The 21,110-nt window shown below is 42.1% G+C and overlaps 4 protein-coding genes across 4 annotated transcripts; all 4 read left to right on the top strand.

Annotated features, from left to right (window-relative positions):
- Window positions 1-8,567: 8,567 nt before the first annotated feature.
- Window positions 8,568-9,262, top strand: LOC134176434 (semaphorin-5A-like). The gene is made up of 3 exons (XM_062643105.1): window positions 8,568-8,763; window positions 8,819-8,989; window positions 9,060-9,262. The coding sequence occupies exons 1-3, from the start codon at window positions 8,568-8,570 to the stop codon at window positions 9,260-9,262; spliced, it is 570 nt and encodes a 189-aa protein (XP_062499089.1).
- A 506-nt stretch (window positions 9,263-9,768) lies between these two features.
- LOC134176433 (coadhesin-like) lies at window positions 9,769-11,774 on the top strand (the record flags this gene model as incomplete). The annotated part of the gene is made up of 9 exons (XM_062643104.1): window positions 9,769-9,949; window positions 10,012-10,182; window positions 10,257-10,382; window positions 10,580-10,624; window positions 10,687-10,863; window positions 10,932-11,102; window positions 11,168-11,326; window positions 11,390-11,510; window positions 11,574-11,774. Coding segments are annotated over 9 exons (1,224 nt in total), but the record flags the coding sequence as incomplete, so codon positions are not given.
- Window positions 11,775-11,983: 209 nt separating this feature from the next.
- LOC134176432 (uncharacterized) lies at window positions 11,984-12,802 on the top strand. The gene is made up of 3 exons (XM_062643103.1): window positions 11,984-12,163; window positions 12,247-12,748; window positions 12,799-12,802. Exons 1-3 carry the CDS (start codon window positions 11,992-11,994, stop codon window positions 12,800-12,802), a joined length of 678 nt encoding a protein of 225 aa, XP_062499087.1. The 5' UTR covers window positions 11,984-11,991.
- Window positions 12,803-12,839: 37 nt separating this feature from the next.
- LOC134176145 (inter-alpha-trypsin inhibitor heavy chain H5-like) lies at window positions 12,840-13,631 on the top strand. Its single transcript, XM_062642821.1, has one exon. The coding sequence runs from the start codon at window positions 12,855-12,857 to the stop codon at window positions 13,509-13,511; it is 657 nt and encodes a 218-aa protein (XP_062498805.1). The 5' UTR covers window positions 12,840-12,854; the 3' UTR covers window positions 13,512-13,631.
- The last annotated feature ends 7,479 nt before the right edge of the window (window positions 13,632-21,110 follow it).

Below are 21,110 nucleotides of genomic sequence, written 5' to 3'. Positions count from 1 at the left end.
TTAATTGAATTACAGTGGGCTGGCCTAACGCACGCTAAAGAAAGTGGTAACAGAGATGACAATGACTGATGTCTTTCCTACTCGAAAAATTAAAATTAGGCAACAGTGTAAGCATGCTCTCTATCTACGGATTCATTATATAAATATAAATATTTAATCAGTTATGTATACCTTTTGCCCGGATTTTCCGTTCTCTAGTTAACATTCTGGTGAAAGTACTACTTTCAAAGCTGGGCTGGGTTAGACCTACATCACTGAATCGGGTCTACCGGCCCTGCTCATAGCTTTTATTGCTAAAGAGACGGAATACAGAAATATACAGACAATTCTAGCTAAAGACGGAAGTTAGTTTCTCTATTCAATTTCTAGAGCAGCGATCCATGCCTAAGACAAAAGTCCAGAATTTTCGTGCGGTCTAGTAGATAATTACCATACCACAGCTGGTAAAGCAGAGCTGCTTTGAACACGTCAGATTGAGATCGACATCATTTTTCAGGTCACGTGCAGCTCGTACTTCAATAGGTAGAGACGAGGCAGAACCAGCAAATAGACAAATAAAGCCGAGTAAATAAAGAAAAACTCCGCCGAACACATACGACATAATCAAGAGCTATCAGCAAGAAACTATGATGAGCAGGCGAGCATGCGCTGTAGTTCGTGTTTTCATGCATTATTTAGTCAACATTCTGTTTTCTATTCTCTTTAGACTTGCTGTTTGTACTTACTAGTGTCGTACGTCAATCTAGTATTGCAGGTGGCGATAAAGCCTAGAAAACTGACTCATCGAAAGAAGGTAGAGTCTGACTAACATCATAACCTCGTCCAGACTCGTGTCTGCTTGCTAGTTTCCCGTTCCCGTATGTCAAATCTCGTGAGCTCGGCAGTCGGGTTTTCCGTACGTGTTGTACGGGAACCGGACACTGCCAAGCTCACGTGAGTCTTGTCACGCGCGCAGCAGAAAGGGGCGTGTCTTAAGAGTCCCATCTCCCTTTTTCTCACGCTCGTTTAGAGGGGCTGAGCTGTTTGTGTATCGACGTAGCCAGGGAAAAGTTTTAGTGGTTAAAATTAATATTAATTTACTTTAAATTAATATTAATTTTTATAATACCTAATCTAATTAAATATGTTTTATAAAATCTGTCATTCTGTTATCAGCAGTAAATTATTATTTTGCGTTTTGTCGTTTCGTGACGTCACATTGTCAGATGCCCAACGCACGCTCCCCGTTTGAAAACCCTTCTAGACCAACTTATTATTTTGCATACATACACTTTCTTCTTGGTAGCTAAAACTACTGACACATTGGCATGTTTATTCTATCACATCCGTCCTAGACACTAGGTCCCGTTTGTTTGCGTGCGACGCTACAGCGATGAGTAGCACAATTCTAGTACTGATGTTTACTGTCGTGTACTTGTCTTGTTGAGAATTTAGCAACTGTACGTCGTGTCCTCAGTATAAAATGCAAACAGCCTGCAGACCAAACCATTTCGGCAAAGCCTCTCACGATTCCTCTCGTAAAAATGTAATCACTTTAAAATTTAAATTAACAGATGCTCTTTCAGGTAATGTATTTTTTCTATGAAGCGTGGAATAATCTTCTTAGTACGAACATTTCTCTTCGTTGCGATGGCTGTGTAAACAGCGCATAAACCAACCAATTGAACCAGCACTGTCTACATTATTACGCATCAACAAATGCAAAGCTCTGCTTTTCTGGGATTCTATTCATTTGCTGTTTAAGCCCTGTCCACACCAGAATGGATCGTGATCTGATTGCGATTCGATCCGGATAGCGAGCGTTCACACTGCACGCTACCTCCGCACCATTTTTTGATATCACGTGACTGATGACTGATATGTACGTGTGGCTTCTTTGCTTGTGGAAAGCATTGATACAGCGACATAAGGTGAGCGAGAACAAAGACCAGTGAGGAGTGCTAGATGTTCCGACTACACACGTAGCATACGTGGAGGTAACGCCCACTATTTCTAATTGGGTTCAACCGATTGGGATCAAAACCACCTCGCGATGTGGATTGGATTTATCGCAATCGGATCGCGGTCCAGTTGCAAGTGTGGACAGCGTTGCGGCTGGATCACCGATCACGATCCAGTTGCCAGTGTGGACAGGGCTTTAGCTACTGCCACTTTTATCCAACCTGTGTGTCTTGTCATCTCTCCCCCAAACATAAATTGTAAGCAATAAGAATAACTATATGTCTCCACTAACCTGGACAATCAACAATGAAGCACTCTATTGCTTCTTCTCTAGGGCCAAAGCAAGGTTTGCCGTCGTGCTTTGGCTCTGGATTCGTACATGTTCTTGACCGTATTTGAGAGCCAAACCCACATGACTTGGTACATTGTGAAAAATCTGTCCACATTGTCCAACCACCATCAACTAAAAAGAACAAAAGTCACTTCACTCTTTATCCATCATTTACATTGGTTCAGGACTAGTGTCGCGAAGCCAGACCCTTCCCTGCCCTCACACTTGCTTGTTGGAAGTATCAGAGTGGGGAAGGGTAAGGCTATGCAAGACTAGCTATATCACAGCAAGACAACGACTACAGTCTAAATGTATTTATGACTAATTGCTGCTGTTAAATTGTAGTTTACAACTCTCTAAGTTGCTACAAACATTTCAGTTATATTTAATACTTTCAAAACCAACTCTGATTGCCACCATTGATTTCTTAGTAAACTTGCAAACCAAATGCAAACCAACTATCAATTGCAAATGTGCAAAATTCTAACCCTAACTCAATTACCATAGAATGAACATACCTACTATCTCTGTCTACATGGAACTTCCAAGGTTGGCAACAAAAACTCATGACCTAACAATACCTAGGTATAACTACGAGCTAAACTCAGCATTGGCAAGCAAGTGAGCAAGAATTTCAAACACTAAAATGCTCAATAATCATATCAAAATACTACCACTTGCTAGATCACTGAAACTCAATTGTAATTGCGATATAAGTCCCAAAGTACTATAGCATAAAATGCAATATCACCCAAAGCAAAAAAACAAGCAAAACCATGCACAGAAACGCACGCATGCACGCACATACACGTGTGAACACACACACACACACACACACACACACACACACACACACACACACACACACACACACACACACACACACACACACACACACACACGTGCACACAAGACATGTACACACTAACCTGAACAAGAAATGCTGTTGCAAACGCCAACGTCTAAAAAGTTCCCTTCACATGGTCTTCCTCCAGTGGAAGAAGTTGGGTTGTCACAAATCCTTGTTCGAAGGATTTGTCCACCTCCACACGTTTCACTGCATGGCGACCATTTTGACCAGCTCCCAAATCCGCCATGAATCACAACTAATGGAGTTGACATAAGTAAACAGTTTTCAACAAACATATTGTAATCATGATTAAGTACATAAACAGACAGGTAGACAAACAAATAGACAAAAAGAAAGCCAATAAAGACAGTTTGTTTATTCTCATTGCTGCAAGGCCGTACGTGACTACCTGTGACCCCTGTCACTACAGTACAACACACTGTAGTCCAATCAAAACAACACCACCACCAGATACTGTCCACATACTACTAGTAATTGAAATGCTACTTGGAAGGCAAAATGTAACTTAATTAATTGGATACAGTGAATGTACATGTATATCAAACAAACTACAATAACAACAAACCATTGCAACCAAACGGCATGCAGTGCTATGTAAAATAGAGGTCCTTCATTCTATGTAGACATGTTTCTCATACAATAATGATGAACAAGCAGCAAAAACAAGCAGCAATAACAAGCAGCACGACACTTAGGTTGATTGGTGCAAGTAAGACAGCTGCATCCTTTTAGGTGTAATGAACTTAACTACAAAGTTCAAACTAGGTACTTCAATTAAAGGAAAACTCTCACCAAATACTAAACTTGTTGAAAGAAAGATACAAGGCCTGGTATCTTCCTGCAGGAAACCTAAGGTCCAGACAGCCACAGAAGCAGAGAATCGGCAACGAGTTGTTCAGACGATTCCCCGCATGTACATAAAGTCTGAAAGCAGCTAGCTGTCAGAATTGTTGTGTTGTTTCTGGGCAAGTGACACTGTTAATTCACAGATGATAATACGTGCCTAAAAGTACTATTATATAAAAAGTCAGAGTAAACTAAGCAATTCTTAAAGAATCTTAGATAGAGTGGGTGAAACTTATTAGGAAGATCGACAGGCATGCTCTATGACTCTGGCATGAATTGTTGTTAAATAGCTTGAAGCAACGAATTGTGTCTCCACATGCACTGATTACAAACACAGGCACAGACAAACGACAGACAGACAGACAAACACACAGTAGGTTTTTAGTTTGATAGAGGGTATGTGCGATTGAGACAGTAGAGTTGCTTAGTTGTGTTGTATGTAGATTTCAATGTTGAAAACATATGTATTGGACAGACAACCAGACAGACAGACAGACAGACAGAGAGACAGACAGGCAGGCAGGCAGGCAGGCAGGCAGGCAGGCAGGCAGGCAGGCAGGCAGGCAGACAGGTTATTTTATTAGGATACATCATCTCTACACACTAGAATACACAATTTTTCAATAATTAAAAGAAAGTGCTTCATAAACAAGTTCAACTATTTCAATGTGTGAAGCACTGAATGTCTCCATCTCTGCTAACTACATTATCCTCCATTAGTCTGTTTGTTGACAACTTAGACACTTTTCTCAAAGAAACTTTCTTATTTCATTTTTGAAGAGTCACAGAAAAACGTCGTCGTGAATGTGACATAAACTCTGCATCTACTCATCTTCCTTCAATGAGCCCTGCCTTTCTTCCCAGTTCATGCAGTAAGTTAGGCAGGCAGGCAGGCGGCATAGACAGATTATTTTAGTGATTTTAATCTTTAAAAGATACAACAAGCAAATCTTCAAAAGTAGACTAATCCATATTAGTCCATTACTCTGGTCATCAATTACAACCAAATGAATTACGAAAATGAACAACCCTATCTCTATAAATTTGTTTACCTCTCTTTGACAATATGAGAGGCATTTGGAGCCACTGTTATAAAAAATAATCCCTTTTCTCATTGCTCTTCTTCTTTGTCGAGTTTTACATTCAAGAAACTTTAACATATATAAGGAGTTATATTTCCTAGGAAAAGCGGTCCTCTGCATGGAGTCATTTCTTCCTAGCAGGGAACACTTTCCTTAGGCGTTCTGTCTGAGAGACTCGTCGAACTTTTTCTGAGGAACACTAGCTACTACCTCCGACATCTGCAAAATCCCAATCACTAACATCAACGTCTATCATTAATTTACTTACATCATCCAAACATTCGAAGGCACTTGCTGCATTAGATTACAGTACACTTGTGAAAACAAACTACTACTAGCAGGCTTTGATGTTTTGTTTTCAATGTACTAAGACTAGCAGGAGTCAAAGAACCAAAGGTTTCAGCTGATATAATTGAAAGACCACTTTACTACTGGCAACCACCTCATCTTTGTATTTGAAGAGCATTTCATCTTCCCACGAGCGACAGCTGAATCCGGACATTAATTGTAAAATGTTAGAAATTTACATGCAAGGAACAGTGGCAAGTAGAATAATGCAGGGCGGCCAAATAAGAGTTGGGGTGATAAACATCACCAAGTTGCTTGTTACTCTATGAACAACACTTTTGCTCTGTAAAGTCCCTTTATCACCCACCAACAATGTATTGAAAGTAACGTCCTTCAGAGAGTGGCATTGTTTAGATCTTACGTTAAAGCATTTTTACAAGATTGCCACCAAAAATGACAATCAGCTGATCACCTAAGCAGCAATACAGATTGGGGATAAGATAAAAAAGAAATTCTAAGCCAAAGTAGCAATAGTGAACTTATGCCTGCATGGAAATAGCAACTCCAACATTTGGGTTGCAAATAGCTGTCTGATGTTGTGTTTATTCCAGACTGGTTCAAATGGTAAACGGCTGGTTCAATTATTCAAAGTTGTGAAGGTCCACCTGGTGTGTGTGTGTGTGTGTGTGTGTGTGTGTGTGTGTGTGTGTGTGTGTGTGTGTGTGTGTGTGTGTGTGTGTGTGTGTGTGTGTGTGTGTGTGTGTGTGTGTGTGTGTGTGTGTGAGTGTCCTCCGTTAGAGTAATCCCCACCGTCCAAATTGCCTAAGTACAAGTAGCGCTTCAAGTAATTTCAATACAAGAAGCCCAAAAATCAAAGAATAGCCGTGACTTTAACTACTTGAAATAAAGATGGAAACAAAACAGTCATACTCATACCATAGTTTCCGTTCACCATCTCCTAACACATCACCCTCATTTCCGTTTTGCTATGTCACTGGTAAGGTTGCAACAAGTGGTTAAAGTTGTGGTTTACTCTGCCACACTGATGACGCTTATGCACAGCGTGGAAGAGAACAAACAATACGTGACTTGTTCTAAACAAGAAGACGTGATCTCAAGTAGATTGGCACCCCATTTGGAACCAGCACTAACCACTTCCTGTTACTAATCCTGGGTGGACCCACTTAAGTGTTTACCAAACGTCATATCCATTGTGGTTTGACACAATCAGTACGCGAGTAGACCCTTTTGTCAGACGTCATTAGACATCATCCCTTAATTAATTGATAAGCAATGAGGTAAAAAGATGAATAATTAAGCAAAAGTTGTTAGGAATCATAGACGCCTACATCTTAGTCACCAACACGCGGCTAGTACACGCCTACATCAGCTAGTACACGCCTACACCAAACCGCGAACCCTAACACGCCTACATATTTTGTCACCGACACGCGCACGTCTACATCTTTGTCACCGACACGCGCAACTCCACAGCTAAAAGTAATAACAATTCCCGCTAATACAAAATAGATTGCAACCCACAAGTCAAGCGATGTGTTAAACGGTTCTATACACGCACGATTGTGTTCGGAGATTACTAGCTAGATACTATACACACCTTCACATGAATGTTCATTGCAGCTGACAAAGCCTAGTCCCGATCCCTCGCAGTCTTTGCCCCATGTGATGGAGAGGGATTTGCACAAGATCTAGAGCGAAATTTGCCACCTGTTCCACACGATTTCGAACACTTTGACCATAGATTCCATTCTGACCAACCACCGTCAACTGGCCGATCGTCTTAGTTAGACACAAAACCAAAAAAAACGGAAACATTGTACTACAAAGCTGTGAGTCCGCACGTCACCTCCAACAGGTGTCTCATGATCGCTTCTCCTAAATTTCTAATAAACAGACAACAGCATCTAGAGATTGCAGGCGAGTAAGTACTATGTAACTTGCACCACATGCGGGATTGCGATCGAAACAGCAGAGAGCAGACAGAAGAGCAAAAGGCGAGAAAGAAACATCATTGGCGACCTCGGAAAGAGTTAACGGTATTGATTAGCGGTCTGACTACAACAATGTGTAGGCAGTCTCGTGTTACATCATCACTGCACACCTCATTAGTCAGTTGATTGATGACATAGCACACGCGTCATACGTTTTGGTGTGGAGCCACAGTGCTAGTGCAAGAAGTAATTGCTCCCAGTGTCAATACACACAAAGTTGCTCTAGGAAGACAATGGTAGGTCTGTGTGACATGTGCTCTTCTTGCCTAAACATCACTTTTGGTTTTTTCTTTTGATGCCCAAACAGATGCGTATTACGACTCGTCGTCTTATTGCTGCTATCTGCATTTCTTTTTCCTTTTTTACGTGCGAGGTAAGAGTGGGTTAGATTGTACGTTACTTTAAGTTCCTTCATTTCTTTGTGTGCTTAGAGCCAGCCAACAGAACCAGGTAAGAAACTTTGAATCACATCGTTAGACGTCAACAGAACAGAAGGGCAGACCCATAATTCATGTTGCAGGTGTTTGCTTTGATATCGCGGACTGTGACTATACGACGGGCACTCCTGCCGCCGATACTTTGATACTATATGCCGAGTGCTGTGATAACGTCGGCGGAAAGTCGTTGGCACTGAATGATGGTACATGTGCGAACTGTGGAACAGAAGCAGTTACAACTCCAGCTCCTACGACAAATGATACCGATTATATCGAAGAGTGGACTCCTTGGCGTCCCTGTTCTCAAGAATGTGGTCCCGGGACCAAAAGCAGACAGAAAATATGTGGTCCCGCAGGCGACCTTAAAATTTGTGAAGTGCAAGATGAAGACTGCAATCTGGGAAGCTGTCCAGGTACAACTGTTCACAAAACATATGGACTTTAGCTAATTCTTTAAAATGCTCGCGTCTCCCGTGATTGGACCGTGCGTGCTTGCCTATTTAAAGTTACGTTACCAAGTCTTATATTCATTAATTAATGGCAAATGTGTACGTATAGTTGATGGAGAATGGGGAGAATGGCAGAGCTGGTCTTCGTGTTCTGACACGTGTAGACACTCAAGAGTAAGATCCTGTGACAATCCAGCACCATCCAACGGAGGAAACGATTGTGTGGGCTTGGAAAGTGAAACGGCTGCGTGCGAAAGAGACCCTCCTTGTCCAGGTAGTCTATTCCACTAGCAATCCGGCGTTTTTAGACATGCTGGTTTGTCTTTTTCCTTTGCCAGTTCACGGTGCATGGAGTGAATGGACCGAGCAGCCGTGCTCAAAATCATGCGGAGGCGGATTTCGCATTGTCACGCGGGAATGCGACAACCCAGCACCACAATACGGTGGCGATAACTGTTATGGAAACCCAAACAAATTCGAGCAATGCAGCACAGAATGCTGTCCAAGTAATGCAGCCGCGATAGTAAATGACGACAATGAATAATATTCGTTTTGGTTTAGTACATGGCACATGGAGCGCATACACGAGTTGGGCACAGTGTGAAGTAACATGTGGAGGTGGCAGGCGAATTCGAAGAAGGAAGTGCGACAATCCTCCACCGTCGTGCAATGGGCGCAACTGCAGTGGGTTTGACGTAGACACCGAAGACTGCTCTCCCAATGACTGCCCTGGTATGACATACTTGACAGACGTACTCTTTGTTCAATGGTTCTAACTGGTGAACACGTTTCTTGTTTAAAGTGGACGGGGGCTGGAGTACCTGGTCAGAAGGAGTCTGTACTAAACCTTGCGGTGGGGGTCATCAGCAAAAGTTCCGTAAATGTGATGACCCAGTGCCTAGGGGTAAAGGTGAACCCTGTCCTGGACTTGAAGCGGCAATTGTAGCATGCAACGATCAAGCGTGTCCTGGTATCTATGCTGCTCAAAGCCACAACGCATATTAAAACTTAATATTTTTGTTGTAAATTGCCTAGTTGATGGAGAATGGAGCTTTTGGAGCTCATGGAGTACTACATGTCCTGCTTGTGGTAAAGGCTACTACAAAAATCGAGCTAGATTGTGTGACGATCCTCCTCCCCAAAACGGTGGTCTGTTTTGCCCTGGACCAAATTCAGAAGCGGCTCCGTGCTCAATTTCTAAATGCCCAGGTGAAACCATATATATCTCATCTAATATGTCAACCTGGACTGTAAGGTCAATCGTTATTTGTGTTGATAGTAAACGGCGGATGGAGCGCTTGGACTGCCTATACTGATTGTCCAAGATCTTGTGGTGGCTCTCGATACCAGCGAACCAGAAAATGTGATAATCCACCACCAAATTTTGATGGTCTCCCTTGTCCAGGAGATTACATTGAATCCACGCAGTGTAACACTCAGGAATGTCCAGGTGATTACAAAATAACGAGTACTATTCTAAATGTATTTCAATTGCGTTCATACTAACTTAATGTCCAGTGAATGGTGAATGGAGCTACTGGACGGAATGGAGTCACTGCTCTACAACGTGTGACAGAGGCGGAAGAAATCGCTCGCGTGTATGTAACGATCCTGCACCGCGGTACAACGGAACGGAGTGCCCAGGCCCAGCAACAGAATGGGCACCTTGCCCAGGTGACAGGAATTGCCCAGGTAAAACCTTCACAACATACATGCAGTGAGCACGACTGTAATATTGAGGAGTTGCTGTGTAGTGGACGGTGGATGGAGTCCGTGGTCAGTGTTTTCTCCTTGCACGGCGAGCTGCGAAGGTGGCACAAGGGAAAGTTTCCGTGAATGCAACAGTCCCCAACCTCGTTATGATGGTCTCTTCTGTGGTGGACACGCTCGAAGAACTTGTGAATGCAACAAACAACCATGTCCTGGTACGTATATCCGTAACGTTGGTAATTTTTGGTAGCAAGGACAATGTGGTTTCTTGTTGTCTATGTTTGTAAAGTCGACGGAGGATGGACTTGGTGGAGTATTTGGTCTCCCTGCTCATCAACATGCGAAGGAGGAAAGCAAAACAGAACCAGAGAATGCACCAATCCTCTGCCAAGACACGGAGGACTTTGCTGTCAAGGTGTGTAGAACACACACACGCACGCACGAACTCACGCACGCACACCGTACACGCGCGCACACCGTACACGCGTGCGCGCGCGCACACACACACACACACACACACACACACACACACACACACACTAACACGTCTCTTGCAATATCGGCAGTAACTTGGCGGTCTTTGCTGTTGTGAGTAATTCATATTTGTGACAGGTCCAGAAGTAGATGTCCAAACGTGTGCCCATGTCCAATGCCCAGGTTTGATTTTTGTTGAAAATATAGTTCGGCTATTGGTACAAAGATTAGTAACTTTATGGTAGTTGACGGCAACTGGGGACAATGGACTACGTGGTCTGAGTGTAGCGAACCCTGTGAGACCGGCAGGCGTTTTCGAAATAGATTGTGCAACAACCCAGCACCTGATTTTGGAGGCAAACCATGTAATGACCCTTCCACTGCGATGGAAGAAGAGCTGTGTAACACACACAAGTGTCCAGGTACGTATACGAGTAGATGACATACACTATAGCTTTCAGAAAGTTGATGGTTGTGTGGAAATATGCAGTGAACGGAAACTGGGGTCCGTGGACAGAATATGAATTCTGCAGTAAAACTTGCGATACCGGATCACAAGGAAGAACTAGGGAGTGCAACAATCCCGCTCCAAAATATGACGGCGCAGACTGCAGCGGCAACGAAGCCGAATCAAGGCTCTGCAATAAATTCGATTGCCCAGGTATCTTCACGCTTTATACATTTGCTGTGTACTCGTTAGTGAGTGACCTTTTGTGCATTGATTAGTGGATGGCTTTTACACTACGTGGACATCATGGGCTCAATGCTCTAGAACTTGCGGAAGAGGTACTACTGAGCGAACACGACATTGCAATCCACCGCTGCATGGAGGAACTCCTTGTCTGGCTATTGGCCTTCCTCAAGAGTCACAAAGTTGCTGTGTCCGTAAGTCTTGCGAGCTGTTGTTGTAGAAATGTCATTTGTTAACGACTTAACATTTCTATTTAGGGCCTTGCCAGGGTCCTACACCGTACACGGCCTACACATTGATTTCATCTCAACAAGTAATTAGGCAAAGGTATACTACTTCGTGCGGGTTTCTCGGTTTTGGTCGATGTGGAAGGACCAGGTACGTCTAGTATACAGTGACACGTGTAGAGTATTTGCCGTCATTGCTCAACTTATTCCTCAGGACTACTTACTCCCGAACCTATAGAAGTCAAGGATCAACACTGTACAAGACCGCCGTCACAGAAGGCTGTTGAGTAGGAGGACCGCAGAGAATGAAGTCGAGACTGCTGACTTTAGGGCAGTGACTGTCACTGTGTCTTAAATGTGTGAATTTTTAGTGTTAGTTCTGTGACTGCATGTTATTAGTTTGTTGACAACATTCTACCGGTGACTTTGTTGCGTAACTGCTTTAATAAAGTTTGACAAACGAACTCGTCATTGCCACAAACTCGTCATTGCCACAAACATGTCATAAGTGCATATAATTAATGAGATGTTGATTAACGTGCGTTGGCGTTACTGCGTCATCGAGAGCATGTAGTCAGACAAGCCACACAAAGACCGTCATAATTGGCCGCACTTTGCAGCTCGACGCGACCATGACCAGAGAGCTAATTGTTCTTCTCCTTCAAATCTTGGCTTTCACTAAGGCTCAAGAAGAAACCGTCTGTAAGGATGGGGTACAGCAAGTGATAGAAGTACCGCCGACTCCTCCACCATTTAATTGTGAAGACCTGGAATGGCCTAGAGACGACAAGACATTCCTTATAAGTAAGTCTTGCTGTTTTAAACCTTCCGAGTCCTGCAATGCATGCAAAGTCGTGGTGTTCGCTCACGTCGACATTGTCTTGTAGCTAAAGCTGATCCAGAAGAGGTGGAGTTCGTGTACAGAGAAAGATTCACCTTAACTTGCAAAGTTTGCACAAGACCGGGCTACAACGTGACGGTTACAGACTTGAAGTGGTCTAAACAAGAGGGAGAATTGTCACCAGAAGTCCGCGTTGGGGTTCTTGACCTTACTTCTCGGCCTGCAGAAACTAGTCTCATCTTTAGTATTCCGGATGAAGACGATGCCGGGGTATACAAATGTACCCCTAGTGCTACTCTGACTTTAGAGTTGCCACCTCTAGTAGTTCCGCCAGAGTCGGTGCCGGAAGAGCCGGAAGAAGAACAGAATGGTCAGAATAATAATAGCGCCGTAGTACCAGAAGTAGTGCCCACTGTCAATGCCACCGAAAACACTCCTACAATGCCTCCTGTCCTTATTCCACAGTACGAAACGAAAGTATTGGAAACCGATCGATACATTGCTTATAGCGTTGTAAAAGAAGGTATACAGACGACTATTCCAACGATGTGTCTAAGCGTTGTCTTGTTTGTTAAATTATCTGTGTTTTGCATCGTAGCTGACGCTTGTGCAGGAGACGATCCTCGATTTTCAATCCCGCTAGGTAATGGCAACATGCTATGTTTCTCAGTAGACGGTAAAGGTGGCGATATCTTCAATCTCATATCAGATACGCATCTCTCCGTCAACGTTAAGTACATCGATGGAACGGACGGTTACTCGGTCTGGATGGGAGAATTGGCATTCGTACTCGACAACGGTTGTAAGGTACGAGTGAACGCGGATCCAGAGTCAGTGCGAGTTGATCATATGGCGGTGGATAAAAAATTCTACGATAAAGACGTACAAGTCGACGTCTACACGGGAGATTACGTCGCAGTCAAGTTCAAGAAACTCCAGGTTGAGTTTCGTGTCGAGTTTATTGACGGACATTTGAGTTTCTACGTTGTCAACGACAAGGGATTTTCATCTCGCGTTCATGGCCTCATTGGACAATTTCTCAATTCTAAACACGAAATCGTTGAAGCTGAAGACGGTCACATCTTCGGTTTACTCAAACTTCAAGGTAGAACAAGAGCTCTACTACTGCAACAGAAGAGGTGGCCCTACATGCACGGGCACAAGGAGGCAACGTGCTGGGGTATCCAAGGAAAGAATCCCAAAGGAGCCATTGACTGGTCTCATTCCAGCTATAAGTTGATGTCCCTATGTCAAACAAAACGTCGTATTCTCACCCGTCCAGTGTTCGTTAAACTAGACAAGACTTTGTAATTGAGCAAACAGTTAGTCATTTGTTCGATCTTTCTGTGTATTTCGAATTTGTCATTTTCTGTTGCTGTGTGCATTGATGTAGTTCGAAGTAGTGTCAATTGACCATTGGGCAATTCTCAATACATGAGAAGCAATACATCAAGCAATGTTTTTATCGCATCAATGCTCATCCCCACAAACCGCAGCTGTGACTAGAATTGAATCCAACGCTGCCCTTAGCTACTACTGCAGCTGAAACCGACGAACACTCTTTCTCTTCAAGATGGGAAAGGCTAGCTAGCTAGGCTAGACCGCCTTAACGTTGCCTTCACACCCCAGCGTTACTTAACACAATCCACGCTTGCACTAACTAATCATACGCATATCAATGCAGGTGTAACAAAGAGAAGCGTGTTGCGTGTTCGTACCATGTACCCCAAACTCAGGCATGTTACCACTAATCCTATGAACAAGTCAGTGGTTAATACAGAGAGATGTGGGGCACTAATTAATTGTACACATCTAGTTGCAATGTAACAGTGCGTTCACACCATGTACCTCACAGTAGGGCATCTTGCTACTAATTGTGTGTTGTGTGTGAACAACTCAAGCATACACAGAAGAAATGATGGTTTCCATGAAGCAAAACTTACAAACATCTTCACCTCGGAGCTCCCAACCACAACCTACAAATGGGCGGGTATGCAAAATGATGTAAAGACAATGCTGCCACTGTGGGAAAGTAGTTGACAATAGAGGCAGGGGCAGTCAAGTTGATCATACTATTCTAGAATGATTTTATCACAGATTTCGAACGAATTTCCAGAATTCATCTCCCCTTTCATTGCTCTAGCAAACGTATGCTGTAGGTGTAGAGTGTACCAAAGAATAGCTGATAATTAGATATGTGATCACGTGCTTCCGGTATCATAGAGTATATAGCAGAGCACCTATAGTAATAAAGTGTCTTTCGTTTGTTCTACGATCCCGCACCCGCCTCTCACTACATAGGCAGGGTACAAACGTAACGGTAATACTATTCACTTTCGGTCTCAAAAGAATCATCCAGAACACTGTGGAAACATAAGTTCTGAAGACTCATCTATAGAGAGGAATCTTCTTTGAAGGCTCAAATGAAGACACCTGCTAATTATTTTACGACATTAGTGCACGATTCCTCGTAGCAAGCTCTTTTTCTTTGCGCCCTCCCCTCCACCTCACTTGCAAAAAGCAGTCTGGCACCACGGCTAGTTTCCTCAGGAATGTAGTACTGAACGGTGGGGACGGATTTGTTAAAGAGGCAGGATCTTGCATGTCAAACACAGGATGTACCCTCTTCTAGCGAATACAGCAGTCCTGTGCACTAACAGATTAAAACAGTTCGGACACCTCACGTGCTTCAATACGGTATCAACGTCATCCATCCTGTAAACGAAAACTTTTCCCACGGTGTCAGCATTGCCTGAACGGACTCTAGCACTGTACATCATGGAAATGCAAACAGAGGCTGGCCGGTTCAGCCAAAACAATTGACAGCATTGCCCACGAGTTATTATGCTGCGTGGCATTGTATGCTATTCATAGATGAATTGGATTCCCTGTGGACAGTGCTAGCAGTCTTGTGAATACAATTGCACCATCATAGACTTAAAATTGCAGCGGATGCCTTGATACTGGATCGAGTTGCAGCTATTTCTTTCTTTGACGTCAAGGCAAAGTGGCGTATGTTGGATATCATGTAATTTGCATTGCTCAGCAGAACAAGTGCTGTCAAAACTTAAGTCCATGAAGATCATACATTCTCGATGCAGTGACAACTGAAAACTGACATGTGACGTCATTGAGTGTCCTTTCAAATCATAGCAAAAATTGGATTGCAACGGAAACAATAATATTATCAATCAGTGTCCTCAAAAGGCTTATTTTGAAAAGCAGGGTGCCCTTCGTTCCAATTTGAGTACCCTACTCTACCGAATACGCTAAACAACTCTTCACAAGATGATTAATCTGAGTATTATTATAATTTCAGCTGTTCACTCACAGACAGCCCAAATCATACAAACTTGCCACTACATCAAAGGCAAACACTACATCTCCATGCTGCAGCAACGACGCCTGAGTACACTTGGTTTTCTTAGTTGGGGTGTGAACATTAAAATTTTTTTGGCGAGTACAACGTTGTCCACTTGCCATCAGTTTCGTTTCGTTACCATATCTCAATATAGTTATTGACAAAATTAGGAAAAACTTAAAACATGCACTGACAACTGCCAAACAACATTGGCATTGCCTGTTTAACCGTAATCTCGTTCATTGTTACCAATACTAATAAATCAACATCTATGCTCTTCAAAATGTGTTCCAAACTGCAGACATGACTTATAGAAAGTAACGCACGTGATAGCACCTGTGAAGCCCCTTCCTATAAACCACCATTGTGTTTATATCGACTGCAATACATTATTCAAAAAGGAAACTGACGCTTTGTGACATGGGAAAGCTGAGTTGTCTGCATTACCACTGATATCCTTGTTAGAACTTCCCTAATAACCAGACAATGTTTCAACTCAGGTGAAGTGATTACTGACAGTGTCAGAAGTAGTTAAAGTTTCTATTATCAGAACATCTCAGGACAATATATATGGAGCAAGTGATAAATTTGATTAGCTAAAGATAATATCAGTTAACAATTTTGACACTAAAACAAATCATTTTGAGACAATATATATTATAAATAACTACTGTTCATTAAAATAAACGGCAAACCCATAAAAATCGTGCATACGCCCGTATATATCAATTACAGTAGTGCAAGTATGAAGTTACTATGAACAATAACATAATACATGCTTGTCTTGTACATAGCCTTGCCATAATAAATGGTTCTACCTTTCCCAAAATTCAAAACAATAGTGTTCCAGGGTCAGTGGAGCAGGCTGGGCCAGGTGCGCCATTACCTACCCAACTTTTGAAAATGAGACTTCCATCAACTGGCTTTTGGTGACAACTTCCGGAAATATTGGTTCAAATAGTTGAATAAATTAGCAATTTGTGTACTTCGACTGTGAGTGGGGCTTGGTCAAGCAAGACCCGGCCCACCCAAACATCTGGAGTGCTCCCCTGGCCCTGTTTTCGTGCTTGTACTATATAACCTGTTTCGCTTTAAGGGGAAGTTCAACAAAAATGAACTTAACTTGTATGAGTGGTTCTTACCAAGACAAATCGATCAGTATAAGTTACTCCGTTATCTTCGTTTTGTATGTGAGAATGAGCGATGTTACTGTGATGTGCAAAGCCCACGCGCCTGCTCCACTGCTGGTCTATTAAGCTCCGCCCACGGGGAACAAATCAATCCGTTTATGGATGACTGCTACCGCGACTTTACAAGAGAACAAACACTCCTCTATTGCCCACATTACGACTCAGTTCTGTCATCATATATGCAAGGAAGAGAGCAAACAAATTCACAACCCTGTTGAACATGTTTTTTACACAAAAGCTCAGATTTTTTCACGTTCATATACAACTTCAGCTGTTATTCCTTCATGTAGTTGTCTGATTAAGTTAATGAACTTGAAAGGACAACCCATTTCTCCAAGACTTTCCATACAGCCTCACGATTTCTGAGTTGAAAGCTTACTTAATTAAGTCGACTAAAACAATATACAACTTTTGTTTTTCTTTGCAATTTTCTATCAGTTGCCTGAGAGAAACGTGATGCCAATAGTCCTCCTTCCCCTGCAAAATCCACATTAAGACTCTCGAAGTATGTCTTCTGTAATTCATTCGGTTAGTCTATTAAAACATTCTTGGTATCACTTTTCCAGCAATTATATAATAATGATATTCCTCTTTAATTTCTACATTCTGCTTTGTCACCTTTTCCTTTGAAAAAGGCATTACATCCATATCGTGATACAGAGGTTGTTGTGGTAGAGCATGTAGCGCTGCACCTGTAACTGACGTGTTTGCATTAATTAAGTAAAACCTCAAACTGACGTTTCCAATGAGCAAGAATTTCCACCTTGCTAGATATCAACTAACCACAGAATAGATCAAGTTTGATAAATGTTTTAAACCGGACACTGCCAAGGTCACTTGAGCCCTGTCATGTGCGGAGCAGAGAGGGGCGTGTCTCACGATTGCGGGCACCGCTTCGTTCCTGCTTTTCTTCCGTGGGTTAGGAGGGGCTGAGTAAAAGACTTGTCTTGTTTGTGTATCAGCGTAGCCAGGGAAACAGTTTAGAACTTAAAATTAATATCAATTTGCTTAAAATTAATACTAATTTTTTAAATACCTAATTCAATAAAATATGTTTCACAAAATCTGTCATTCTGTTATCAGAAGTAAAATTATTATTTTGCCTTTTGTTGTTTCGTGACGTCACATTGTCAGATGCCTAACGCACGCTCACCTTTGAGAAACCCTGCTAGACCGACTAATTATTTTACATACATACACTTTCCTTTGGTAGCCAAAACTACTGACACAATGACATGTTTATGATAGCACTTCCGTCCTAGACACTAGGTCCCGTTTGTTTGCATTCGCCGCTGCAGCGATGAGTAGCGCAATTCTAGTACTGATGTTGGCTGTCGTGTACGTGTCTCGTGGAGAATCCAGCAACTGTATGTTGTGTTCCCAGTCTACAAATGCTATGCAAACAGACTGCAGAAATGGCAACTTCAGATCTGTTCCAACGCATTGTTTTCCTGCTGACGTGACGCACATGTAAGTTGGGTGTGTTCAACGAATTTCCGTATTAGATGCATGCTAAGAGTTCTAAGTGTAACAAAGATCGCTTTTGCCTAGAAAGTTAGCTTCCGCAAATGTATAGAGTGAAGTCCTAGGAATGCATGGGGTGTGGCGTTGACGTGTTTGTATACACAGTACAGTATTGTAATATTATAATTAAATTTACCTACTATTTAGAGTACGGGAGAACGAGGTGTGTGTTTTTGTGTTTGTTTGTGTATGTCTGTGTGTGTGTGTGTGTGTGTGTGTGTGTGTGTGTGTGTGTGTGTGTGTGTGTGTGTGTGTGTGTGTGTGTGTGTGTGTCTGTGTGTCTGTGTGTCTGTGTCTGTGTGTGTGTGTGTGTGTGTGTGTGTGTGTGTGTCTGTGTGTGTGTGTGTGTGTGTCTGTGTGTGTGTGTGTGTGTGTGTGTGTGTGTGTGTGTGTGTGTGTGTGTGTGTGTGTGTGTTAGTCTCGCTTAGCTCCTCCCCGCCTACCCAAAATAGAAAAGGGAGGGTTGGCTACGCGAGACTGCAGCTGTGTGTGTGTGTGTGTGTGTGTGTGTGTGTGTGTGTGTGTGTGTGTGTGTGTGTGTGTGTGTGTGTGTGTGTGTGTGGTGTGTGTGTGCGCGCGCGCGTGAGTCAGCTCGTTTCTCTTTCTTCATTGATGAGTCAGCTGGAGATAAGTTGATACGTAGATTATTTGGTCTGTATACGTACTTCAGATCTCTGAATTTCTAGAGAACCGATGAGTGAGACATCTCAAATATTACGTAACTGCACCAATGCCATGTGATAGTACTGTTCAACTCTAGCTAGAGACAAGCACCCATTGTCTTGAAAAAGGATTTCGTATACCATTCAGAAGCTTAGTTAGTTATTAGTGCCTCGATGTCCAGACATAAGTGTGGCAGAGTATGTACAATTTATACGATTATCCAACGGCTGAGAACAACATCTCAACTCACACTTGGTCTTTCCTATTCTCTAATATATATTATACATTTTCGTACAAAAATACCCTTTTCATGATACCTAGCAAATGGGCAAAACAAAAATCTTACGGCAACGCGGAAAATGTCTGGCTACGCATCACTGACTCTCGAAAATTGCCTAGCACCATGACATTGCGCAACCAAAGGTTAGCGGTATTCGAGTCCCTACTGCATACTGTGTATCTACATATTGCCGTCCCAAAATTGTTTGTGCACAGCGATGATCGATTCAAGAGTCCTCGTGTGTTCTAAACCTGCGTATCCATACCCCGGGTTTTGTGGGTTGGTTTTCCAAAAATTAATATAAACAAGATAAATTTATCTCAATGATATTAGGTGGTTCGCTTATCATTCACATGCGCTTCCTAATCCAAGTTTGTTGCTTTGGATAGCATCAATTTTTTAGCAATCTTAATTTGAATTCTGAAGAAAGGATTCCTTGCAACTGGCACTAACCACCACTCCTGCTAGAGTAAAGGTGACGCCCACCTTTTGGGGGATTTATGGGCAACCTGACAACAGGCCTGATTGAACGCCACTGAAGAAACATAACTGCAACCTCTTAATTAATGGTCAAAACTGATGAACTAATAATGAGCGAGATAGTAGATCTGAATCCTAATCACTACGGACATGCGCAGGGCAACAGCAAAGATATGTGTAAGCTTCACGCGCAATGCGTGAGAGTTAACGTGTTTTGTACACTGATACACCTTGTTTACTGCGGTCTGATATCTCAGCCATAATTGTATGTTGTTCCTATTTGTTTTTCTCTTTTTCCAGTATACTCGATAACAACAATATTACTGAACTTGTTAGATATCAGTTTAGAAATTTTTCGAAGCTGAGAGACATGTACGGTGACGTTACTTACGCGGCAATAGATTAATTGTCATTTAGAATTTGTTCTTTTGCAGACATGTGAATTATAACAGAATCAGTGTTGTGCACGAGACGGCATTTGATGGGCTCACTCATCTTGTTGCTATGTATGTTGATCTTGTTTTTATTTAATTGATCATTTAATTAATTTACAAGGTTAACAATTTTATAAAATATTTAATCACATATTTGAATATGACATGAGCACGCGTATATTGCTCTTCTGAACGCTGCAGCCCATCAGGGGCCATACGTAATTCTCCTATTTTTTGTCAATCCCGATTTAAAGGGAATTGCTGTTGACGTACCCACAGCGAATTCCGTCTCTAAAAAATATGAATTGACATAACATCTTTATATATTTTAATTAAACATATATACCTACTATTCCCACAGATATGCCTGATGGCCAGCTATATCCGATACTGGAAATGATGATATTCCCATTATGACAACTGACAAGCAATCAATCAAAAAATTGTTTATAATAAATATAGTAAATGATCTCTACTAAACATTTTCAACTACATCTAAATTTAATAATAAATATCTATATCAATGAAACAGATATTTAATTTATATATGACTACAGAACACAACCTTGGCCATTAGGAAGAACTTATAACAAAGTTCAGAGTTTTAATCAAATTGCTAGCTGGTGTGAACATTGCAACGTATATTGTTCAAGCCTTCTGGAATGCATTGTACCGGTGATAAGTCTGGAGGCGACAAGGATATGATGAAGTCATTGAAATCATATTTTAACAATTCGGATTTAGGGCATACCCACCCGCCCCATTTCGTCCTGAACTCGGATTTATAAAAAATATAAAAATTACGAACGGTCGCCTAGACAATGGATCTCTCCAATGCAAAATTTACTATATTGAGATATGCATCACTTCAAAGCATTAATAGTGGAATGTATTAAAGAATGCTTTTTTTCAATAGAACGATAATCTAATGCTTTGAGAGACGTATCTTTTCAATAGACATATACAAGTCTACTGAAT

The sequence above is a fragment of the Corticium candelabrum genome, chromosome 2, assembly GCF_963422355.1.
Source record: "Corticium candelabrum chromosome 2, ooCorCand1.1, whole genome shotgun sequence".
Taxonomy (NCBI): domain Eukaryota; kingdom Metazoa; phylum Porifera; class Homoscleromorpha; order Homosclerophorida; family Plakinidae; genus Corticium; species Corticium candelabrum.
This window is presented reverse-complemented; position numbering and strand designations above follow the sequence as displayed.